Source organism: Ambystoma mexicanum, chromosome 2q (assembly GCF_040938575.1).
Source record: "Ambystoma mexicanum isolate Mex_15411 chromosome 2q, UKY_AmexF1_1, whole genome shotgun sequence".
Lineage (NCBI taxonomy): Eukaryota > Metazoa > Chordata > Amphibia > Caudata > Ambystomatidae > Ambystoma > Ambystoma mexicanum.
Window position 1 is genome coordinate 327,543,714 of NC_090924.1, and position 20,155 is coordinate 327,563,868.

Consider the following 20,155-nt stretch of genomic DNA (forward strand, 5'->3'; position numbering starts at 1 on the left):
ATTTGGGAATTGGCTGTGCTCAGCTTCACTGCGCAAAACTCACCCCTTGCACATATCGAATCTTCAAAACACACCGAAATACCGCCTCCTGCGGGCAGGTCAAAGGAAGTATACGCTAGTTTTAAGACTTGTTGTAAACCCAATGTGCTTGGTAGCGGCGGAATGACGCTGTTCTTCAGCTCTCGGTTACGATGCTGTCTTTACCTCCGGCCTTCCCCTGTCGGCCACGAGGCTTCACAGCCTTCCCGCTCCTGGCACCACTTGCTCAAGCAGACGCTCGTGACTTCCCAGACACGCCCCAACGTGCAAACCACGTGACGGAGAGGGGCTGGAGCGTTGCTTAGGTCCGTTTCTCGGATGCGAAATAGACACTACCGAAAATCAACTGAGAACTCAAGAGAAACGTTAAAGCAGCCCCTGTGGATATTAGAGGAGAAGAGCCAGGCGCCACCGACACCCTGTACACAGCAGCGGGAACTGCAGGGTCTTTGTGAGCTAATGCCCGTTGAGGGGCTCCAGCCTTTTGGACTCAACCCCTGAGAAGTAGTGGTGTTCAGATAGTTTCGAATCTCCTGGGCTCCCCTCTTGGCGTCATGTCCTTGGATCAGCTGAAGCCACGGCTCTGCCATATGTTAAAGGGGGAAGGCGGTTATGGTTTCCACCTGCACGGGGAAAAGAACAAAAGCGGGCAGTACATACGCAAGGTGGAGCCTGGCTCTGCAGCCGAGGCGGCGGGGCTGAAGGCTGGGGACCGCCTCGTCCAGGTGAATGGGACCAATGTGGAGAAAGAAACCCACCACCAGGTATGGTTCCATTCTAACTAAGCTGTATGCAAACTTTGGCAGAAGGTGGCACCGCCTGGTTATTAAGCGCCTGTCACCACCTCCGCGACTGTCCTTACAGTGCAGGGACTCATTGGTGGTGTTAAAAAATAACTTTTACTTTTTAGTGTGCTCAATCGATTTGCTAGCCTCTCTGACTCTATTCCTTTTTGTTTCTCACGTTCCATCTGTGAGGATCCACCACCATGCAATAAACCACTATATGGCATAGCTCTCAACCATTTATGTCGGAAAAGCGGGTGAAAACGCCCGATTTTACTTTTGGCGGGTGAGAGGCCCATTGAAATGAATGGGCGTGCATGAGATTTGGCGGGTGAGTCCGCTGTTTACAAGGCGGGTGACACCCACCAAAAGCGTGTGAGTTGGGAGCTATGCTGTATGGTGTTTCTATCTTGTTCCGGACATCACTTCATTTTCCCAACAAAAAAAGCAGAGACGACGTACCCCATGTAACTTTCTACATTGTGCAATCTGTATCGCTTATCGCTATCTGACCACCCGCTGGCTCTTTGCCGTTAGTGTCCATTTAACCGTTTTCTGACTAAAGTGTCAAAAATGAGATTCACCTTCCAGCAACCCCATTCCCTGTAACGCAATTTACCATACCACCACATGCGTAACTAATGTATCTGCCACTTGTGCGTGCTTCTTGACTGCATTCTACGTTTTGTCTTCAAAATGGGTTGAGGTAGTTAACTCCACATCTCGGTACCGAATTCAACTACCCTCTGAACCCAGAGCATGAGATCTCATCACCAAGCACAGACGTGTATATACCCATCCCCTTTACCGCCTTCGCCTCTAAACCCTGTGCCATGAAATAAAGAAAGATACTAACACCCACAACCTTCCTCCTTCTAGCCCTGGTGTTACCCCTATTCTCGTATACTCCCTCTCTGCATATGGCACATATCCAATATGAGAACTGTTGTATCCATGTCTTCATCATTGGTTCTACACCACATTCCCTCCATTGTCTGAACAGTATGCTGACAACCATGGCAAGTATGGACTTTCCTATAATTGTACCTTTTTTAAACGGACTCTCAGTAAAAAGTGTCGTTTTCTTTAGCGTCTCAACATGGAGTAGACCTCTCGCCAGTTAAAAGGCATTCATCAACACATCACGACCTTTTGTTCCTCGCACAGCCAGCCTCCCTCACACTTCTGTTCTGGAGGAGATGTATCACTGGGTTTCACACTGAGCTTGTTTTGTTTCAGACGTTCTTGTTTTTTTATTTCCCTTTCGAAGTCCTCCTAACTTGCTGGAGATGATCCCTGCAGCACAGCCGCACAGGGTAACTTTTTATTAGTTTTGGCTCTTAGATGGTGGTGGAGCTCCACCTATAATAAACTATTGTAATTTGGTGCAGCTAGGAGGGAGAAGAGGAACACACAACTTGTGGGTTTTAAAACATTTTTTTTCCATCGATGACCCTTGGTAATGCTAATCCCTAAAGCCATGCGAAGCCACTCTACCCCGCCCTGCCCAAAACGTATCTTTCTCCTGGCATCTCTGTGAGCTAGCTGTATCAAGCAGTAACATCTTTGCACTTGAAGTCCTGTTAAAAACAAACATTGACAATTGTGGTTTATGTATAGGTATTAGCCATTTGGTAGGCAGTGCATCCCCGAGCTTTGTTATAATCATAGGTCTTGGTAAAGAGTGTCAGTACCTCCCTTGATTTGTTCTCTTACCCTCTCCCTGTTTATTGTCCTTTGCCTTCCTCTAGGGAAGGCGACCTCCTTATCCATTGGTAAATGCCTTCACATCGACCGTCCTATTTCTTACCATCTCGTTGTTTGCTTCACGCTGTCTTTTATCCTAGACTGCTGCAGATAGCCCAGTTAACGTGTGTGACATTAACAGGGACATGTACATCTACAAAATGGGATTGCCATATTCTGTGCCAGACTGATATTTGTTAAATATCCTCGTTTACAATTTTATTAAAAAAACAAAATGCAAAGTGAAACGCCTTTGTTGCTCTTTAAGCTGCATTTTTTTTATTTCCATAAATAGATTTTTTTTTTGTTTGTGTGAATTACCTCCTAGTCTTCTTCTGCCTTCTTCCTTTTAGCATCGTCTCCAAGGCGCATACCCTTGAGGTATCCATGGTTTTGCAGAGTGCTCACTTGAAATAAAATGCCCCCGTTTTGGTGGCATTATGTTATTAGGATACTGAACTGTGAGTGATATCTTTTCTAGTAAACGGACTTTCTCAAACCACATATTATTGAACCTGACATGTGACTAACGTCTCTTCTAACTATACTAATATTCCATTTCTTTCTGAGTACGTTCTATTAGGTGGTCAGACTTTGATATCCCTGCTCATTAATGTCATGCTGTCCCTTGCTTGTATTCACATCATGAATAATGGCAAGCAACAATGACTAAGAGCAAGTGACATTATCATACGAGTGCAGATTACAGACGTCTCAAATTGCCCCATGCTAATGGTTCCTGGCTCTTAAGATCCCAGGACTTGACATCCAGGTTCTCATAATCGAATCTTTTATGTATAGAATATAAGTACATATACCATTAACAACTTCCAACTCGTTGATAGTTTACCTATTTATGCACTTCTTTAGAATAGTTGGATTTTCTGGGCCGGCACCTAATAAAAATGACAGTTTTGATGCAGAGGTACGCACCAATTGTTCCCACCTAAAAGTGATTTGTTTGGGGCAGGTTGCCAATTTCCTGTGATGTCACTTCCAATTTAGTGAATGATTGCGACTTTGGATCGTTACACCCCATATAGAAAATCTAAACTTTGTAGTGCGTGCACAGAGTACTGGTTTCGCTCTTAACAAGAAACTATGCAGAACACGCATGTTCGTGTAAAACTAAAACTGCAATAGGAGGATGTATAGTTTGCAGCACAAAAAATGGCAAACTGCAATAAAAAAACCTGGGCCCCAAAGCCCGGGTTCTCCACTTGGCTCTGCGATTGTGCCGAGATCACTCTACCCAGTGGGTCTTATTTTCCTTTGTTCCCAATTTGCATCATCTGCAAGTGATTGTGTCAAATGTCCATAACATAAATGTCCATAACATAAAAAGTATCACACATCGTGTAATAGACTACATAATTTCTCCATATGTAATATTTCAGTTCTATATAGTGCACACCATGGGATGATTTCTGCTTTAGCTTGTTTTTGGCACCCTCACTTCATGGTACTAAGCTCTCCTTCCCCTCCCCTATTACTTCCTCACCCCTTTACCCACGGCTCATACCAGAAAGACGACCAGTTCATCATGGCTGTTGCAGCCAGGCTTGACCATCTCCATAGAACTCAATTCTGCCCGCCTCACACACCACTTAGTAAACGGTTTGGAATCGTCCTGTACTCTTCAAATTGGACTACTGCATGAGCCTACTCCTTGGTTTTACCCTCTAATCCTACATTCTGAACGTTGTTACATGCAACCGTTGCAATCTACCCAGGCCCCTCGACTCCAGCATGTTGCCCTCCCTTCCCACCTTCCAACCTACCGTCGCCATGCTAGCTGGCTCTCCATACAAAATCACTACCTGTTTAAATTCCTACTCCTTGTCATTAATTCTACCCATGGTCTTGCTTTCTATTACCTTGCCAGCTGCATCTTGATGTGCTCTCCTTCTCAGATTCGGCAGTCCTCTTATCTCAACAACCTACATGTACACCGTGTTTGCGGTGCCTCATCCTGCTTTCACCTCTTCTCCCTACAAGTAGCCCCACACCACTGGAATATGCTTCCCTTGGCTGTCAAAGACATTGCATCAGTGGAATTGGTCAAGACCAGGCTCCAGCTCTACTTGCTAGCAAGTCAAAGTGGGCCCCCCCAAACTTCATGCAATCTCTTCTCAACTGACTCTTAGCCCTTCTCGCTTGGTAACTCCTCACAGTAACATGCCAAGGTTATGCCCTATTCCCTCAATATTAAGTGTCGTACTCCTCCCCGCACATACACCCCCCTAGTTTTTACCACATTATGGTTTTTTATATTGCCACTTCACCACCTGGTCTACTTCCTCTGTTCTGAATCTTGCAATGCCATTCCAGCTAGGGGCCGTCTCTGCCTTCTGTAATGTATCTTGTGTGAGTTCTTTCTGTTCGAAATGACATACTGGCTCTTACACAATTCAAGTATATGTGACAACTCCAATACTGAACTATTCCAGACTACTCTTCCCCCCCTGAATCCATCTTTTGTTTTGCTCTTTTCCCAGTGCTGAAACCTCCATGGTTTCTCAACCTTCTTTATTAAGATCTCTGATCCTTCCCCCGCAGAGCAGGGAACATTGCACCAGGTACATGCAGCATCTACCATGTCATCAGCCTACTTCTCACCTGCTATTCAGTCTTTCACCCTTATCATTCAATTTCCCAACGTGAGAGGAGGCAGTGCCACCACTAGCTACCGAAACCTCCTGTACATTACTCAGATTATTTGTGCTCTTCCTTTGTCTTCTGATCATCCTTCTTGCATGCTTAATCAAACCTCAGGATGGAGACGCACATGCAGGAAGGTGCTAAGGCCTCCATTGATATCTCTGATTGTTACCCTTATTGTTTTTCTATTCTTTCATACTTTGCTTTCCTTCTGACTTGGAGAATAACAAGCACAATAATGTTTTTATTTTCATTTATCTACATCTCTTCTTTCCAATCTGAATGGAGGTGGTTGGTGACTAGGTATCAAGACACATTTCCTCATTGTTTTTCTATCCAACCCCTCTCTGAGCAGGAGACTCTCCAAGTGGTGCAAATGCAGCAGAGCATATATAATTATTGGTCCCCCAGTCCCTTGCCTTGTGTAACTGCGTGTTCCGTCCCCTAAGCACTGTTACTCATCCCTGAATCCTTTGTAATATCAATTGTGAAGGAAACCGACTTTTTAAATATTTCCTTCTTGCCGTTTTGTGATCTCTAATTCTACTGCCTCTAAAAAATGAGTGCCCAGTGGCAACGTCTGAGAAACTATATTGGGATATGAGGTGCCATAGAGGTTTGCCAGTTTCACCCAGATCTCTTTTGGTTGCAGTTTACAAAGGCTGTTCTGGGCAAATACTTTAAACTTTTGCCACTTCTTTAAATTGTGATTGAAAGAAGACTTTCTGCCAGCACCGCTTTTAGTGCGGGGCTAAGCGCAAGCAAGTGGCTGGTATTGATATTTCTCCCACCCAAACGGGCAGGAGAAAATGAATTCCCAGCGTGGCCACCTGCACCAATAACGCATCCTGCTTGCAGAAGGCCTTTGAATAGTCTACATTAAAAAGATATTTTTAGAATAAAAAGTTGGGCTAGGCTTTGCTTACCTCTCAGGCCCGTTGTTATCAAGTGGGAAGGTCCTCTGCTTAATCTTCCTCTACACTGCAGAGCAATTCTTACAAAATAGGCAAAAAGCAACTCCTTACCTACCCACAACAATGCACACTCACTCTGGGGGTGGGGTGGGGAATCGAGCCAACCAAATTCCAGAGCGCCGCCACTTGCCAACACTCAGCCCAGCAATCGAGGACAGCATTGGGGCCTTTCGTCTTTACAAACAAAAGAGGCCTCAAGCCTCTGGGGGGAGGGGGTCCAGCAACTACCCCCATGTTTCCAGTCCACAGAGCAGGAACAAGTCAGTTTTTTTCGTTCTGGGGCTTTTAATGTGCTTTGCAGTGCTCACATTAAAGTTATGGCCAGTGTAAAGCTTCCTACTGGCTCTGGCTGCCTGCCTCATGATAAATTCGGCAGCTATCCTCCATGCACCACTGCAGGCTGCTCGGACTGGCCTATATAGGGCAATGGGCCCATGGCTTAACCAAAAACGCAAAATGCTTGTGTGGGCCCATTTATTGGGTCAAAGTGAGCCACCTTTTTGGCCAATGTGGGCCAGTTTGATGAGTTACTGGAGTCCAGTAACTCGTCAAACTGGCCCTAATGGTTAATAGTTTTGACCAGTGTCGCTAAAATGTACAATTTGCCTCACCTTTGGATTATTCTCACAACGTTGCAAAAGGAATTAATTCACTGTGGAGCACTTCGTTGGTGCCAATTGTTTGCCCCAGTCTGACCCTGGCCCACTGTTTCCACCATCAGCAGTCAGGGGCCTGGGGGCACACATCTTCACCCGGGACTGATGCTGCTTTGCTGTGGGTGCTGGGTGTTGGAGAGTGGCTGCTCTCTAACACCCTGCACCCACCGTAATAACGCAGCCTGCTGCTCGTAGAAGGCCTCTTCTACGACTAGCAGGCTGCTTAGGTAAACATAACTCAGAATCCAAATCTTTCCCACTCAATTCCAAACAACTGCAGATCTGATTAACAAATGCAGTCGTTGGTGTCACGGGGTAGGGCAGACAGAAACAGAACCTTCACATATGCATGATATGATAATGATACGATAGGTTATTTATATCGCGCTTAATACCCAGAGGTTTCTAAGCGCAGACCCGGGGATCGAACCTGTGGTGCTGCGTGTCGTCCATCTCTGGCCTAGAGGTGCCTGGCAGTAAACGGCCTGATAGGCAGCAGGAATATTTCCTCAGTGTTAGAGGGCCAGGTGGAAGGGTAGTCCCATAGGTCCACGTGTAGCGAAAAGTAGTGTCTACTATTTGGGGTGAAATCCAATGCTGGCCAGAAGTAGTACAAAGGCTTCTTTGCATGTGAAAATGTCCAAACGTGTACCTCAGCTCGGTATTAACACCTTCATCACATGTATATTGGCAGCAGAGGCCAAGGCAGGTTGCACTGTCCAGAGTTGTGGATCAGCAGTGCAAGCTTCCAAAGAATAGTGCTGTGAGGGCCAAAATAAAAGGGACTGTCCTAGCAAGGCTCTAGTACTCTATAAACACAGGATTGATACAAAAGACTATTAACCCATTGTTTCAGGGGACAAAAACATAGTGGCTGAATATACACAACAGACAGAAAGGTAAACTTGGAATTGTACTTCAGAGGCGATAGCAAAATAGATTAAGGAATAAGCATTGGCAAAGCCAACAGTTTGCTGTAGTATTGACTTGGTCATTGATGGTAGCAAAATGGTGCAGGGCCAAGATATCTAATAGCAGTGCCTGGCAAATGCCCATTTCTTTCAAGCCCAAAAATGGTTGCTTTGCCAATGCTTTTAACAGGACTTCAGTGAAGGTCACATGCATAGTGCTTATAAATCGAGTGGTGGAAGGCAAGCCTAGTTCAAGCCACCAACTGGCTCAGATAATCAAAAGCAGCAGTCAATTACAGTAGTTGCTGGCTGTTAAAGAGTGGCTGCTCTCTAACACCCGGCGTAATAAACGCAGCCTACAGTGGGTGCTGGGTGTTAGCAAGTGGCTGAGAATAATATTTCTCCCGCCCGAATGGGCGGAAGAAATATCGTCAGACACTTGCACCCAGCACCCACATTTCAAATCTAAAGGGCCCAGCTCCCCCACCCAAACCTCCCCTAGCACTCAGTGACTTCCTCTGCCTCCTTACCTCAAGTTGAAGCCAGAGTGTGAGAGGAGGGCTGAGATCCTCCTCTCACGTCGTGATGACGCTGCATCCGGGCTGGGCTCATGACATTAATACAATGTTTTGAGTCCAGCCTGAGTGCTTCTGCCTCGCCTGCAGTGCACGCTGTGCACAGAGGCAGAACTTTAAAGGCAATTCTTTTTTTCAATTTATTTGTTTGCTGTGGAAATCATATCGCAGTTAGTGCAACATGATTGTTAAAATATACAGCAAAAGAGCATTATTATATCGCAAATTGCGATACTGCTTATTTTATGCCTTGTATAAGGAATATTAAAATATACCACTGCTTCAGCTCAAATGAGTAATGGGAAAAACATCTGACTGTGCTTCTTACAGCAAAATGGATCCATGTTGTCTGCTGTATTGTCCTTCTACATTATTGCTGCTGATTTTCCCAAGGGCCACTTAAACCACCTGCACTCCTAGCGCTTGTCTCAGTTTAGAGCCCCCCAGGCAAAAGCTACGTTAGTGTGCTGCAGTCAGTTGGGATCTTAGTTGACCACCGTTGCATTGTGTACCACAGCAGAATTTGCCTCCACCTTGGATGCTAGGGTGAAAGATGGCCTGGCCAGAAAATGACTGTCTGTATGGGCACTACTATGGCCATGCATAAAACTACTCTAGTAGGACTTTGTTCTTGCATCTCCCTGATGTTACTTCTGTGTTCTGCAACCTTTGGATCTTCAGCTGTGTTCTAGTAGCCCTAGCCATCCTAGCTAATGGTGAGGGATCATGTGAGTTGTAGTCTAAAACTTCTGGCGAGCTGTAGGTTGTAGACCCCTGTGCACAATCTGGAAAGACCCGGGGAGTGGGAATGCCCCATGCAAATTAACCATATGGTGGCATTTGATACACTGCTGTGGTTACACAAAACTTCTGGACTGTCAATATTCTAATGTGCAGCTTCTCCTATTTTGGGCCCCCGGTTTTTATAATGGCTGCATTAATGTTTTCTACTGGTCTAATAGTAATCATTTCGGCCTCTTGTGAACATGGATAACCGCCAAATAAAGTGTACAAAATAGTTTCCCTACCATTACTTTATCCTTTACCTTCCTCCTTCCACCATGTCACGCTCCTTTCCTTGTACTGTATTCTTAAAGTGGAGGACCGCCACCACCAGGTACAGAATCTGTAGTCTTCCTCCTAGAACAAGCGCCTATCCCTTGTCCCAGCACACCAGTACACAATACACAGAACGCAACTGGTGACCGGCAAACAAAACGTTGTTGACGGAATGGAAGTGATTGCACCGGATTAAGAAAGGGCCTCAAATGTGCGTATTCAGGTGGTCTTTTCGAAGGCAGCGTTTCCCCACGTTGCTATGTTCACCCCAATTCTGACATCCTGCCATTTGAAGCGAGTGCAAATGAAAAGCAATCTCCTGTGTCTGTTTGGAGTAAGTCCAGGGAATGTTCAAGGCATAGAAACTTCGTTTCTGGCCTTCTCGTGATTTTTGTGTTTTTTTTCAACTTGGACAGCATTGGCAAGAAGTGCTGCTTTCATGTTTGTGTTTTGATCCTTAAACCCGGGACAGAAAACACTTTTTTAATTTATTTTTTTAAATGTGTCTTTTGTTTTACATTGCAAAACCTTTTAAAGAGACTTATGATCATCAATTTGTGTTGGGCATGCGTCCGACATGTATGTAACTAAGGGTGGTGGGCAGGACATCATTTGCGCAGGTACTCAACCCCCCAAGAAATGGGGTTGTCACATTTGTGAATATGGTGACCTCCCGTGCCTGTAAATCACACAAGTAGAAAAACCGGCCGACTTGGCTTTTCGTTATGGAGGGCACAAATCAAATGGTTCTAAAAAAGGACTAAACCATCGCTCGCTTCTGCTGACGCTTTCCCTGCATCCCTCTACTATTCCCTCCGCTGCCTCATCGCGCTTTGGAATACTTGTGTATGGGCACGCTATAAATAAAATAAGAGATCATATCTTCCCGTACACTGAAAATCCTATCCAAGGTGGCTGTCTGCTGGCTTTCTCTGTTTGGTTTTAGCAACAACAGTTGTCTGTCGTCGTCTTTTTTTCTAATGGTTAGTCTCCATGCTCTCCAAGACGGAATCTGCAGTGGCCATTTATGCGCACACTGAATTAAATGCGGGTGGAGGGCAACGTTTTCGGTGAGGCATGGGGAGTTCTTAATGGATAAGAAGTGTTGGCTCATTTATTTCCATACATCACTTTTTTTTTTTTTACCTTCTAAATTAAAGTCAGGCAAACCATTTCATGATTTGTTTATGTATCAAGGCCTGTCTTTTCACAATTCTGTAAATCTTTGTAGTTGTGTCTTGTCCCTTGATCTTGCTTCCCGAATGCCAGGATCTACCTCTCACGGGGACCTGCACCTAAACAATGCAATACATGGAAACGGCAGAAGGGTAAACCATTTCACTCTCCACGGCCAGGAGGGACCAGCCGCGGGATTCCTGCTGACCTCTGAACATCCATGTCCTTTGTGAGCCGTTGCTGAGCAGGTTTACAAACACGTAGGCACAGGTGGGCTTTGAGCTGCAGAAAGTCTGAGTTGCCAGACTGCTTCCATGCCCTTCTGGAAGCCATATGAAGAGAGTTGATGCCCTAACGACCTAGTCTCTCTGGGAATTGGCAGCACAGCCCATTCTCTATCCACTCTTCTCCCTTCCTTTTGTGGCATTTGCTTGATCTGAGAATGGATGGTTTTAGGGATCAACCTTCTGTAAAGGGGGGTGGGGGGAAGGAGGACAGCCAACTGAAGCCAGGGCACACGTCAAGGGAACACGTACGTCCTAGTGCCCGCCCACTTTTTTCAGACGGAGGACGCTGCCCCAACCCCATCCCCCCTGTATGTTTTCAATGTATATCATTTGCTGCCCCTACTTGATTGTGGTGCACTGGGGATTCGAACCCAGATCAAATGGCTGTGAGGCCAGACACTTGGCCACGAGACATCTCCTGAAGCTGTTTAATGTCCCTTATTGACATTCTGCTGTACAGAAGATGTGGTGTTACAGATTTTTAGATCTAAAAAGTGCACACCTTTTATTCTTGTCCAGCAATGTAATGGGGAAATCGCGTTTGTTTAAAAAAAACAGATTAAGAGAAGATGCATACAATAATTCATTTAAACGAAGAATGCATTAAAATAATTAATCACATAGGGAAATCTGTTCTCTTGGCAAATGCTAGTTTGTCCTGTGAACTTACTAAATTTGGGAACGTATATTGAATGAAATCTGTTGATGTCACACTAGGATATGTTTACTTTCGGTGATGCCACTCCCATTGCATCCGTCGCCGTCCCCCATTCTTATTTATAAGGAGTTCGGTCCTGGCCCTAGCAGTGTACTAGACGCACAGTAGTGCTGGGCTTAACTGGGGCCACGTCTCCCGCTCGCTATGATTCGTCCAGTGTCCTGAATTAGAGCAGTTTGCACTGAACATTCTGGAAACTTCACACGTGAAGAATGCCCTCTGATGTTTCTTGCAGGACGTTCTGTTTCTTGACGGTTCTTTTTGTTTTGTGGGTACTTTTTATTGCAAAGCTAGTGTTTTGTGTTAAGTACCAGCTGGAGCCAAGACCCATCTCTGCTGGAGTCTTTTGTTTAGAACTAGCTGTATTCTGGATGAGGATGTACATTCTAGCATGTTTCTATGCTGCCGCTAATCTGTTTGGCCCGAGAAGTTGTGCCACCTCTCTCAACCAAAAATGTGCACCAACGCTCACGGCTAATGAAGCCCTTAATTCTAGGAAATGTTCACTGCTTGGCTTCGAGGCCAAACGCTGGCAGCGTGCCCTGATCGTTTCACCTTGGTATGATATGATAGTTCATTTATATAGCGCCTGTACACATTGTGTTTCAAAGCGCTTCAAGGCAAGGGAGGGAACAAGGGAAAATACAAAGACATTCTTACAGGTCATGAACAGTAAGGATGTGAAATTAACTACCGTACTCAGCCTGACAACATTTCAGATAGTGCAAGAGCTAAGACATAGATAAGGAAGGGAGAGTGGGAAGGAAATGGAAACAGACAGGCTACTACCATACTAGGCCTGACAACATTTCTGGTAGTGCCGGAGAAAAACGAGAGGTGAGGGAGAGGGGTGCAGAAAGGTAGGGGAGGAACAAAACGAGCAACTATCATACTAGGCCTGACAACATTTCAGATAGTGCTGGTGGGGGGGAGGCAGTATAAAAACAGTAAGGGAAGGGGGGGGGGTAGACAGATGAGGTTGCTATCATACTAGGTCCAGGGACAATTCTGATAGAGTAAGTGCATAGACGAAAGTAATGGGAGGAGATAGGAAAAGGGAGAAGGGAAAGGAGGAGAGAACAGAGTTAGCAGTCAAAAGAGTGGAGAAGCAAGAGGGGAGAGTGAATACAATTGCAGAAGTCAGTAGTAACACATAATGTTGCAAGCCAGGATACAAGATGAAAATGGGACCAGCATGATTCAGGGCCACCATGAGTACAGGATGCAAAGGAAGTCCAGCATGAGAGTTGAGAAAGGGTGATGCACTGTGAATGAATGACGTCCATAAAAGTAAAATCCAGCATTGGCCACAAGACGGTGATTGTGAAACCATAATTTATCAGGACAGACTCATGCAGAAGTAGGCTTGAGGGGGGATAGGGGGGAGAGCAGGGTAGAAGAATCAAGCAAAACGGGCAACACCTGTAAGCGAGAAGGGTGGGGGCACAAGAGAACATTAGGGGGGGGGACCAGAGGGGGTGGGGATGGCCTGTGGGGACAGAGGGAGTAACACATGTTGGTGCATGCTTACCTGCTCTTTGAGCAGGGGGTCCGACTCTGGGTCCTCCTAGTCCAGGTCCAAACAGGAATTGCCCTTTTCTTCGTCTGCCCTTGGCTAGAGACGCCCGGGCGAGAGACACCCTTGATCTAATAGTTAAAAGCAGGAAGGAAGAGGCAGGGCTAAGAAGGTGGGTGGTGCTTAGGCCAGGGGACCTAGATCCACTTGCACCTGCTCCCCATTTGCAAAGGAAAAGAGGCTGGAGGGCTCCTTAAGTAGGAAAAAGAGCATCAAGCAGGAAGGCACAAGGTGAGCGGGGCTTGCTAAGTGGTGAAAAAGAGTGGAAGGCGCCTGGTGGGTGGTGTGTTTCAAAGCGCTTCACAAGGGAAAATACCAAACATTCTTACAGGCCATGAACAAAATAATGTAAAATGAACTATCGTACTCGGCCTAGCGACGTTTCAGATAGTGTAAGTGCTAAGACACAGGTATGAAGGAAATGGGGAAACAGACGGGCGATTACCATACTAGGCCTGATGACATTTCTGGTAGAGCCGGAGAATTACACAGGGTGAGGCAGAGGGGAGGAGAAAGGAGTGAGAGGAACAAAACAAGCGACTATCGTACTAGACCTGACAACATTTCAGATAGAGCTGAAGGCAGAGGGATGGAGGAGACAAACAATGTTACTATCATACTAGGTCCAGGGACAATTCAAATAGAGTAAGTGCATTGAAGAAAGTAAGAGGGGGGGAGGAGAAAAGGGGAGGGAGGATAGAACAGAAAATAAAAAAGTGAAAAGAGCAAAGAAACAGAGGGGAGAGCGAAAAGCAGTTGCAGAGGTCAGTGAACACATGATTGCAAGGGAAACAGACAATATAGTGAATGGTTCACTTTTAAGATGGGCACCGCATGATTCAAAGCCAACCTGAGTGCAAGGTCCAGGGAAGGTCCAGCATGAGAGTTGAGGGAGAACCCCTTGGAGTAAATGTGTCCAAAAGTAAAATCCAACGTTGGCAAACTTCATTAACGGTAAACCATTCGTGAATCCAGACAATTCATGCAATTATTGGAGGTTGGTAATTAGAAGAAGGTATATAAAGGGGGAGGAGGGAGAAGAGATCAGGGGGGGGCACATGGGGAAACATCACAGGGTATCAGAAGGGGAGGGGGCACAATGGAAACATCACGGTGACCAGAGGGGGTGGTGGGCACATGGGAAACGTCACAGGAGGCTAGCAGGGGCACATAGGAAACATCACAGGGGACCAGAGGGGGTGGGGGGCACATTGAGAACATCACGGGACCAGCGGGGGTGGGGGGCACATGGGGAACATCACAGGGGACTAGCGGGGGTGGAGGTCACATGGGAATCATCAGGGGGGGCAGCAGGGATGGGGGGCACATGGGAAACATCACAGGGGACCAGAGGGGGTGGGGGGCACATGGGGAACATCACGGGACCAGCGGGGGTGGGGGGCACATGGGGAACATCACGGGGGACCAGCGGGGGTGGAGGTCACATGGGAATCATCAGGGGGGGCAGCAGGGATGGGGGGGCCCCATGGGGAACATCATAGGGGACAAGCAGGGGTGGGGGGCACATGGGGAAATATCACGGGGCCCAGCAGGGGTAGGGGGAAGGTGTACCTGAAGCGGACAAGGAGCAGACAGGGGCCTTAGGAGGGGCCCTCCAGAATGCTGCGAACTGCTGAGTTTTTCTGAACAGTAAACCCAATACAGTTTATTGTTTTGGGTTGCTGGCATGCCGAGTATTGACACTATCTTTATAGTACTCCTATTTGTGACATCATGGCTGGTTGATTATATGGCCATTTTGGGGGGTTTGTCTGTAAACCGTTGCCAGTGTTTAATAAACAAAAAATGCTGGGAATATTGTAAAGTGACGTCACAGGAAGTGAACATATCCTGACGTCGGGGAGCAAACATTCAAGTTGAAAAGTACTAGCCAGCGATTAAAAATGTCACTCGGCGAGTAGCCAAGAGTGCCATGTCACTAGCCAATGGCTAGTGGCCAGTGCACATTTTGCACCCTGCTAAAGTGGTCTATGAAGATTTGATTCCACTTGTCTTGATTCAAACTAGCGTTTGTCAAGAGTACATATTTTCGATTACATTGCTTGCTAATTCTAAAATGTACGCACCTTTTTAGTAAGTATGTGTAACAAAATATGCCCTACATAGCAAGATGTCAATATGAGATATTTTACTACACCGTGATAAACGAGGAGTGTTGTCTTGTGGTTAAACGTCTTGCCTCACAACCGCAGGACCAGTGTTAGACTGTCGGCACTGACCTCTTCAAGTGGTTGCAGAAAACGGTCAATTAAAAAAAAAAAAAAAACCTTAAGCACATAAGCGACCTCCCTCTCAAAAAAGTGGGTAGACTACTCCCACCCGTGTGGTCCCTGGACTGGGGCCCTGACACTTATTGATAAAAGTAAAGCTTTTGGGAAATTGCTGCAGTGCTCGATGTCCCATCCTCTGCTAAGCAAAACGGCTAGGGTGTGTTAACTCTAAGACAGCTGCACATTTCAGAAATGAAACCGTGTATTTGTCAAGTCTTTCAAAGCAACCATTGCCTAATTAAAAACAATAACCAATATCATTTTTCTTACAATGATAATGTACACATCAGGGAGGTTCTGTGTCTGTATTAAGCACCTAGCCGAGTCGTATTCACATTTTTTTAAAACATTTTTTTTATGATGGCCCCCTACCACCTCCTTGAGTAAAAATTATGTTGATGGGCCCACCAGATGCCATATTGGCTAACACTTTCTATTGAAAGCAGTCACCGTACTCCCTCTTGCGGCCCTTCTTGCCATCATTCGGGCCTCCCTTGGGGAGCCAGCCCCAGAGTTTGAAGACGACTGACCTAGCCTGTGACCTTTTGCTTTATATAACGTCATAAGTGACATGGGGAAACTCTAGGCATTTAAACAAAAAAGTGTTTTTTTTCCAGCCACTTGAGACATTACATATCGCTTGTAATAAGGAAACCATTGGAATACATCCTGCGATTTATTTAATTTATTTATAAAGCGCATGAACACAGGCCCGGAGGCATAGAAGAGCTAAGCAACACGTAACAATAAGAGGGGGGACCAGATGGGGTGAAGTGAGAGACTCAGCAAGGGTGGAACCGAATTATCAGGTCAACTGGGCAGTTTTAAATTTTTGCTTGAAGAGTGCAAGTGAGGGACAAGATCGGAGGTAGAGCGGGAGGGTGTTCCAGATCTGTGGTGCTGCATGCAAGTAAGATCTCTGAGCCGCATAGAAAAGTCTGGTTCTAGGTACCTCCAACATACCAGTGTTGTTAGTTGTCCGTGTTCTGCGGGCCGGCAGTAGAGATATGTAAGTGGATAAGTACTTGGAAGCCTGACCAAAGAGGCATTTGTGTGTAATGCATAGCACAAGGGAGGTGATTCTGCTACAGACAGGAAGCCAATGCAGAGCTCTCATGGCCACAGTGATATGGTCTGTTCTGTGGAGACCCTCAATGATGCGTACCATGTTATTTTGCACAACCTGTAGGCGAGTAAGGTCGTGTTTTGAGATGCCAAGCAATAAACTAGAACAATAGTCCAATTTGGTGCCTATAATTGCCCATGCAATGGTAGCACAATTAGCGGAGGAGAGAAAGGGGCGCATCTGGGCAAGGCTGTTGACTTGTCCTTTCATGGGCAGTTCCTGGTCTAGAGTGACACCAAGTGTTTTGACTTTAGACTGAGTGAGAATGCTACTGCCATCCATTTTGAAGGATTTGTACTCTGAGCTAAGTGTTGCTGTGTCCAGCACCATAAGTTCTGCTGTAGAACTATCAAGGGCGACTTTACTTACATCCATGTCTTGAAATGCGCATGGGTGGAGCTCAGGACTCGCCTGTGAGGGGAACAAGACACTGCATGTCATCTGCGTAGTTGGCCAAAACTGTCCAGATGTTCAAACAATCGGAGAGTAAAGATGTTGAAGAGAGTTGGTGACCATACATTCTTCTTCCTGTGCATCCTCAAAGAAAACCCTAGCTCTGCGTTCGGCCAAGAAGTATTTTAACCAGTCAACTGACATTTTTTTTGCTGAAACACAGTCTCTCTGCCCACACTGTGTGATACACAAGATAGAACGTGGCAGAGATCCAGCAGCACAAGAAGGGCCGTATGTCTCCCTTCCATGGTCTGGAGTATGTTGGACTTTAGTTCAAGCCGTGTGGACCCCGTGCACATCTAAAACCAGACTGTCTGTGGCCAAGAATAATATATTCTGTGAGGAAGGCCTCAATCTGCAAATGTGCCACTCTGTCCAGAATCTCAACCAGATGGGGGGCATTAGTAATGGGTCGATAATTGACTGGCAGGCCGGGATCAAGGGAGTTTTCTTTTTTTAACAAGGGGGAAGTCCAGGCCTGCTTAATATCTCATGGGACGCAGTTTTCCCTGAATGAGGCATTCACACATTTAGTGGTAAGGGGGACCAGAAGCAGGGCACAAGATTTTACCACAATAGCTGGACAAATGTCCCCTTTACAGTTTGTGTAATAGCTTATTACAGGTGTATAGTGACCCCACAATAGTTTGTGATGGCTCCAAGTGCCCACACACACAATTTCTAACAGACATATTTATGTGTTGGCACCCGCAGAGGAGGGAGGGGTTTGGCGGAAATGTCGGGCATTCAATCTGTTTGGCCCGTAGCTGGGATTGTAGCACCTACCGCTTGACCTTGCCTTTTTGCTTGGGGTGCTCACACTTGGAGCACCCGTGAGTGGGCTGTGGGAGAGCTATGTGGCTCCCTGAAAACATAGGTGGGATGTAAATGGCTGTGTCCGGCAGTACTGATGCACTGCTTTGGTGTTGAGACCCATGCCGGGACAGGCTGAGCGTGACTCCTTCTCGGCCAGGGTGGGTGGGCAACGAGGAGGCTGCCAGGAAATCAGCCAGTTGGGTATATAAGGTGAACACAGAGGAAGCAGCCCCACATGCTGTTAAGGACGGCACGGGACTCGAAGGCAAAGCAAACGATGTACTCCCTATTTTTAACTCCATGTATCTTTTTCTCTATGAAAACGACAAGTCTGCTTTTTCAAATGTATTGTGGGATTCGCAAAGAGACCTTTTAAAGATTAGAAAATCTCCAGGTGGTCGTTAACAAAATGGCAGTCTCCAAATTTTACGTAATAGAAATCTTCGTAACTGACATTGACCGTCCCCACGTTATCCAGTCCTAACGTGGTCAACTACTAATTTGGTCATCCTAACCTGCCCAGCGTTTTATGTAGCTATGCTCCGAGAGCCCACTAACTGATGTGCGATGCATGGCCAGCCCGTGCATAGTTATATGGTCACGCCAGACCTGTTCCTTAAGGAGTCTGGTTACTCCTCATGCGACCAAGGCTCCAAACGCACATTCCCTTATGGGGCCAGTCCTGATGCTCAATGACCGGTTTGTACCTTTACTAGCTGGTCCGATCCAGCAGTGGTGCCACAACAACACCATTGGCCTCCATGCCTGCCTTTCCATTCCCCTTGCTAGGTCCCCCCCCATCCTGAATTAAACAATTAAATCCATATTGACAAAGTAAATGCTTCTGTAAATCCTACATTTTAACAGTACCAGTAGGAAGCACTAGCATAAGGAATAGACTGCCCACAAGTGTACATTTAAAAGATAATGAACGTTCTCAGCCTGTAGCTTATTGCCTCTGTTACTGCAATTCCTAGTGACTTGCATTACCCATCTAGCGTATAGGTAAGTGATACTTTATCCCCCACACAGTGCATAGTTGCCGGTACATTGTTCTGTAGATTAAGTGTTGAAAGGAAATGTATGTGCACAACTTTCAAATGGTCTTACTTGTGCAGGTTTATTTAAGAATTGTATTCCTTAGCACAAGGGCTCGTCTCACAGATGGAATGACTAATGCATATTCTGCAAATGTTTTTATTTTCCACAAAGGGCTGTAGTTCATTACCCTCCAGCAAAAACGCCTGCCAGTGTGAGCATGTTTTTCAATTCGCAGTTTTCCTTTTTATGCTAAAGGTTTCGATGGAGTGCCTCCATCAAATCCTGTATGTAAAGTCTTAATGAACAATGATAGATTTGTAAAAAGCTCACGTTTCATTGGTGATACGCTTCAAGAGCCAGACCATGCACGAGTTTCCAATTCCAAACGCGATTCTCTGTCTATTACGAAAATGCATTCTGTTCCTTTGTCCGCATGCAGCTTTAACAGTTTGCACCATGTCTTGTTCTGTATTCCCTCAGAATTAATAATGCAGGGATCAGACGCCATCAAAGCTATGCTGGCTTTAAAATGTGCTAGAAAACAAAACTCTTCTACCATGCAGGTAGATTGCCATTGGCCATTTCATTTAGCAAGCCACATGTGTATCTGCACCACCTTGCAGCCATCTGTGAAAGTTCACCTGCAGTTCGGAGCCACCGAGCCCAGCACTATGGGTATTCAGCTGTTAAAATAGATTTTGGGAGGCCACCCTATTGTGATGAACAGGGAAGACCGTGAGGCGGTAGCCGAGCGGTCCGGGTTTAGTTTTAGGAAGGTTGTGAGCGTGGTCTAGGGCTGCTACAATGAGGCCACAAAGAGCAACACCATTAATTCAAGTTAGACAGTAAGTATATAAAATCACTATTATTTACTATGCCTTTTAGCTTATACACTAAGCAGATAATCCTAAGTAAATACTGTCACATAAAACATATACACCCATCCACCCTTAATGAGAAATCGATTTGCATATGAATTAATTATCAGTGACACAAGGGTGAGTAGCCGGATGTATAGGATTAGACGGAGCTCCTTAGAATCAACACAGAACAGCTTCCCTAATTCTTATGAAGTCCAACCCTATGATGGTTTGAGACTTTGTACCCAAAAGTCACCAGTTCCAAAGCATATACTTCTTGGGTAGGTTCTTATAGCAATAGCAGGGCCAGTGGTTATGAGTATCAAGAGTTCTCAAAGTTAGATAAAAGTTCAAGTAATGCCCAAGTGAGTACTGCACTCAATCAACACACTAGAATAGGCCTAG

General features: G+C 45.9%; 1 protein-coding gene across 2 annotated transcripts in view; it reads left to right on the top strand.

The window, feature by feature from the left end:
- Nucleotides 1-312: 312 nt before the first annotated feature.
- Nucleotides 313-20,155, top strand: part of NHERF2 (NHERF family PDZ scaffold protein 2) — an 835,001-nt gene continuing 815,158 nt past the window's right edge. The window contains exon 1 of one of the 2 annotated variants that reach the window (XM_069647323.1): nucleotides 313-803. In XM_069647323.1, the coding sequence (XP_069503424.1) occupies nucleotides 594-803 (210 nt within the window). In that variant the 5' untranslated portion in view covers nucleotides 313-593. The remainder of the gene's footprint in view (nucleotides 804-20,155) is intronic. The other variant, XM_069647324.1, reaches the window with a different exon arrangement.